The sequence below is a fragment of the Nanorana parkeri genome, unplaced genomic scaffold (assembly GCF_000935625.1).
Source record: "Nanorana parkeri isolate BGI_ZX_2015 unplaced genomic scaffold, ASM93562v1 scaffold2632, whole genome shotgun sequence".
NCBI lineage: Eukaryota > Metazoa > Chordata > Amphibia > Anura > Dicroglossidae > Nanorana > Nanorana parkeri.
This window is the reverse complement of record NW_017308900.1, coordinates 30114-35369: the sequence shown is the minus strand read 5'-3', so window position 1 is coordinate 35369 and position 5256 is coordinate 30114. Positions and strand designations below refer to the sequence as shown.

The following is a 5256-nucleotide window of genomic DNA, read 5'->3' as shown; positions in this document are numbered from 1 at the left end:
AGGCTGATTTGTTATTTTGTCCGTAATGGGCAAAGTACAGGTTCACATTTAGTTATAAAACTGTATTCAAAGAAAATCTGACACATTATGAAAAATGTATTTACTTAAAACAAGCCCATGACAGCACACGCCGCTTATCTTATGTGCCCCCCCTACATATTGTTCCTAGAGTCGCCACTGTGCCCAAGGCATTTAACCTCCTTATGAAGCCTTCTCTTATTACTTTGAGTAAGTTGAATAATATTGTAGTGTGAAAGGTTTACTTTAAAGGGGCCTTATAGTACAAGGCCTGTTACGTCATCTTTGCCTAGGCAGTAGTAGTATAAAATCTTACTTTTGTATGTGTAAATTCCTTTTCGACATACTATCTGCAGGTGATTTTTTTCAAGGGGAGGGGTCCCAAACAATATAAGCCAGGTATGCTTTAAGGATTTAAGAACAGACTAGAAAAATTCATATTAAAATGTACACAAGTATTATTAGCATCATTGGGACAATAGATTATATGTGCTCTAGCTTATTTGACTAGTTATATTTTATATCTTCCCCTTTGTAGGGCAAAGTAAGAAAGTAAAATGTATTGAGCAAAAACACGAAACCTTAGCTATTAGCAAATTTTTTTTTTTTTTGTGACTAGTAAAAGAGAGGCTGAACCTGACATAAAAAATAATTGTATCTGTGGCATTTTCACACCATTCAGTAAATGTTATGTAGGTCCAGTGTTGTTAAAATCTTTAAACATTTTCTTGTCCTTTCTGTTGTACAGCTACTGTGCAAAAAATCCTGTGTACATTAAAAGGTTGTCTGTTATGAGTACAAATATTTTGGTTGTTATTTGTATATCACATCTTTGAATGTATAATATTGATAAAGAATTTGTACCTTGTTTGAATAATTTTTATTTTCAGAGTATATGTTTTATTCTGTAGATGGTAGCAAAGATACGACACTTAAGTAAGCCCTCGCGGGCAGGGCCCTCCTTACCATCTTGTCTTAAATTGTATTGTGACTGTAATGTCTTCCTTATATTGTAAAGCGCTGTGCAAACTATCGGTGCTATATAAATCCTGTATAATAATAATAATAATTAAGTGGCGTGTAGCCACAAAACATTTTGTATTGGACAGTGAATTTGTGCCCAGACTAAACACTGAAAACTCTTTATATATACTGGACAAGCAGTTAAAGCACTTTAAAACAAGCCCTTATTCATTTATGTAGCTATAGGCATTGTGGGGAAATCCATTTTTTAATTTAATAACATAGGCGCTGACATTTCAGCTTTTTCCCCCTTTACTTTTTATGGAGGGCAGAGTCTTGGTAACCTGCCAGCTCTCTAATGTATGCACACAGTACGTGCTCTAAGCTGTTGAAAAATGTCTGAAATCCAACTTTGGAGTCTTTGCTGTGATCTTTGAGAGTGAATTACTTTACAGCCCAAGTGGCTAGAGAGGTCAGTGCTTGTTTTATAGCTCTTTTACTGCTAGTACATACTTTAAAGTCCATAATCTTGGCACAGATGCACTTTTTTTTGTCGTACATTTATTTTCTACCATACAGAAGAGTTAATGGTACAACCAGCACTAAAGTACATCTTATCTTTCAGCGCTTATATCTAAGAACCTGTTCCTGTAAAAAGTACATTAAAATGTTAGACAGGTTCACTGGCAACCTTTCTACATACGTGCAAAGAACCTTGGTTGCCAAACTGCACAGTCACATTTTATATTTAGAATATCGAGAAAAATCTAAAATGTTATTATTAAATGGCAGTTTTATTAAGGATTTTGTGTATAATTTAAAACACCTTGCTAAATATAGTTATCAACTGACTTCCTGTGATTCAGGGACCTTGTTCGCAGTTGGGATATGAATCACTACTATGCAAACATATTTTCAAGAGCAGGCTTTGAAGTCCCTGCTTGAACAAAATCAGCAGACATATTTATTAAGTGATTTACGTTGGAATTATTTTAAATCTCCTTAGGCGTATTAGGAATGCAATGTATTGGTTGGGATGCTGTGTCATGATTGGGATGGATGAAGTTTATGGAAAATGTTTAGTTTTGGATTTATGAGTCTATGATTGTTATTCTTGAAACTTTATTAACACTACTTGTAAAACACAAACACTGTCAATGCCACTTGCCTCTGCCTCCTATTAGCTTTAGATATTTAATGGCTGTTTCATACTAGATATCGCCTACATTTACAGCAAGCAATAAGTATCCAACTTGAGAAGCAAGTTTGTAATTAATTCTCCAGCTGATCTTTTGCCCCTGCTTCAAAACTGCCCGTTTTAAAAACTGTGAAAAAATATGGTTTAAAACGTCCACCAAATTATCTGTACCCTTTCCCTCAATAAAATATAAAACAAATACTAATCCCCTTTCAAAAAATATCAAGAGTGCCCCAGCTGTGAACACAGATCCAGCGGCCTCGGCTATGCATGACGTACCAAGAGTCTCAACACAGGACAGTGGGTGCCTGGACCTTCGGCAAGATTTAAAGAGAAGCTACCCCATCAGGGCTGCCAGGAGGGGCCACCCTGCTCTTAACCCCCCATCCCAGTAAGAGGGAAGGGTCCTCCTTTCTTGCATGTTGTGCAGGATGGTGGGTAAGCTGGAAGGCATCAAAGCTGATCCAGGTAAGCTCAACAGACTTCAATTTAATGCATTGTACCAAGGGACATATATTTAGCAAAGTTAGGGAAAGGTAGGGAAAAATAGTGTATCAGCTGGAAACCCCAAGTCCCAATGCGAATGATTTATTTAATATTTATAAATATATGAACCTGGAACAAAATTATTCTTGGCTTCAGAGAAATGCAAGAAGTCATGCTGCATTTTTTCTAATTTGTTAGCTTTACCTATACAAATTTAATATCAGAAAACACAGTAATATAGCTGTTAAACAGTACTGCAATCTTCTTTCTCCCTGCATCCAAGGCAGAACCCCCTTTAGGACACCAGCCATCCCATCTGACACTGCGTCTCCAGGCAACCCTCTTCTTTAGCTTCTGCTGAAGGTCCTGCACCCTAAAATCCATAGCCGAGGCCCACACTCCTTTTTTTATTTTATTTCTGGAATCTGTAGGCAACAGCAGGGGCTAAAGGCAGAGCAGTTCAGGCGCTGGCATGGGAAAAAAGTCTGCAGCAAACCTACACCACCAACATACCCATCAAGACCATAAATTTGGCATGCACATTGCAGAACATAAGGAGGAAGGTAATTTGGGTGTCTTGAACTGTATCCATTGTATGCAGCATGCTAAATGAAAATCAGTAGGAAGTATAACCATTGCTACAGGCATGTGAAACCATGTTGCCCTTCAAATAAGTCAATTTGCACATTTTATGAGCATTCAGAAATGAATATGAATTATGCTGCAGACTTATTTCCTATAAAAGATGGTTTTATTATTTTTAATTTCCTTCAAATACAAATACTTATTTTAAAATATATCTATTGTTAAGCATTTAGCACCCATGACTGAATGTTAGGATGGAAACATCAATCACATTAATAATGTAGGGAGGGCATGTTAGGAAGGAATTAGGGAAAGTGCAGCATAGGAAGAAACTATATAGCTATATTAGATTTTCATTTGTATATATAATTCTCAAATTCTTCTTCTTTATCCTTACAGCATCTTCATTACCAAATAAAAGGTCTCCCATGAGGTCCGCACTTTCACCACCACAGAGAAGTGGTACATTGGTCACCTACAGCACTACTTCAGTAGAAGGGGATACAGAAGACCAAGAGTTGGAAAACCGAAGGTGTCAAGGAATGATTATGAATCCTTACCTAGAGCACTGGTCCCCCACAAAAGAGGAAGTGCGTGTATCACTCACTGTGGGGAGACAAATCAAGCAATCCTTCAGGCGTGTGTCTCCTGGACCTCTAGCCTCCTCCACAGAGGATCCTCTTTGTTATCTTTCTGCACATACAGGCTGGGGTGATGAAAGTGATTCAGATATTCCACCATCTGACAGGGTTCCTGAATCAGCAGAGTCTACACAGTCTGAGAGGGATGGAGGTAGTCAACAAACAGAGATAGGCTCCTTATCTGCTGGAATGGTTTGGCCCCTGATGCAGGATCATAGGAAAGATAACAATGGGGATGATGATCACCAACTGGCATCATCTCAGCGTAGTGAACACAGTTGTAATGAATCCCTTCTCTCTTCTGAGTATCCTGAGGGTGATCAGGCCTCTAGCGCCACAATGCCACGAAGACTTGGAAGGCCTCGAGCTAAAGATGACAGAAGAGCTCGTTGGAGAGCTAGTCTTCATCGCCTGTTGCAGTTGGAGAAACTGAGAGACCAACTCTATCGTCAAGAGTTGGCCTTAAAAGAAGAAGAGATGACTCGCCAAAGAGAGGAGCGTGCAAGAGATAGAGAGATTCACCGACAGCTACTTGGTGTGCTTGGTGATATTCGAGATGAACTCAGAAAAAGAAGACAGGAAAGGGCAATTGCTCAAGAAGGTCAGGCTACGGAAGGCAGAGGCACACCATGCAGTGGCACCACCACTACTGGCCGAAGGGCTCGTGGAGGACTAACACGTCCGAGAGGGACACGCATTTCTTCTGTATCAGCCACTTTGCCCTGTTCTTTTGCTCAGTTCTTTCTGCAGGATCCAAGAACTGGGTCTTCTATGCCAAGCACTATCACCAGAGGCAGCAGTGAAAACCCCACTTGGGCTGGGAGCCGTCTCACTGGCCCCTTGCGCAGGAGGGGACAACCTCGTGGTCGTCCTCGAATCCACCCCAAACAAGTAATGGGGGATAACCATGGATAATAAAGAACTGGCCTTTTTCATGTTTTACAACAATAAAGGAAGTGTTGAAGAAATAGGTGTCTTTTTCTTTGCTATGAATAAATAAATATAGAATACAATTGTTTCATAAATATATTAAATATACCACATGGTAAAAAACATCATGTAAATAAGAAGGTATAGTCTTTAAAAGTATTCACAATATCATTATATATCACTAGATGTTACAGGCATGAAAGAAAACACTAAGGGCCATATGTGTTTGGGCTGTGCTGGATTTTTTCCAGCGCAGCCCAAGTGCAAGACAAGGCAATTTGCTTTGTCATGGGTGGGCATAATTCACACTGCCCCGTTGCGGTGGTGTGCGCTTAAATACTGCAGTGAGATGTGGTACAACTGCATTGCACTATGGTGTGCCCATAGAAATTAATGAAATGTCATGTGATGTTGTAGATAAAACCGCCACAACAA

The 5256-nt window shown here is 39.3% G+C and overlaps 1 protein-coding gene across 3 annotated transcripts in view; it reads left to right on the top strand.

Moving 5' to 3' along the window:
- The window catches only part of LOC108802056 (disks large-associated protein 3-like), an 82297-nt gene extending 77415 nt beyond the window's left edge, over nt 1-4882 (top strand). For all 3 annotated transcript variants that reach the window (XM_018573946.1, XM_018573945.1, XM_018573944.1), the window contains one exon: nt 3650-4882. In XM_018573946.1, coding sequence (XP_018429448.1) covers nt 3650-4806 — 1157 coding nt within the window. In that variant the 3' untranslated portion in view covers nt 4807-4882. The remainder of the gene's footprint in view (nt 1-3649) is intronic.
- Nucleotides 4883-5256: the final 374 nt, after the last annotated feature.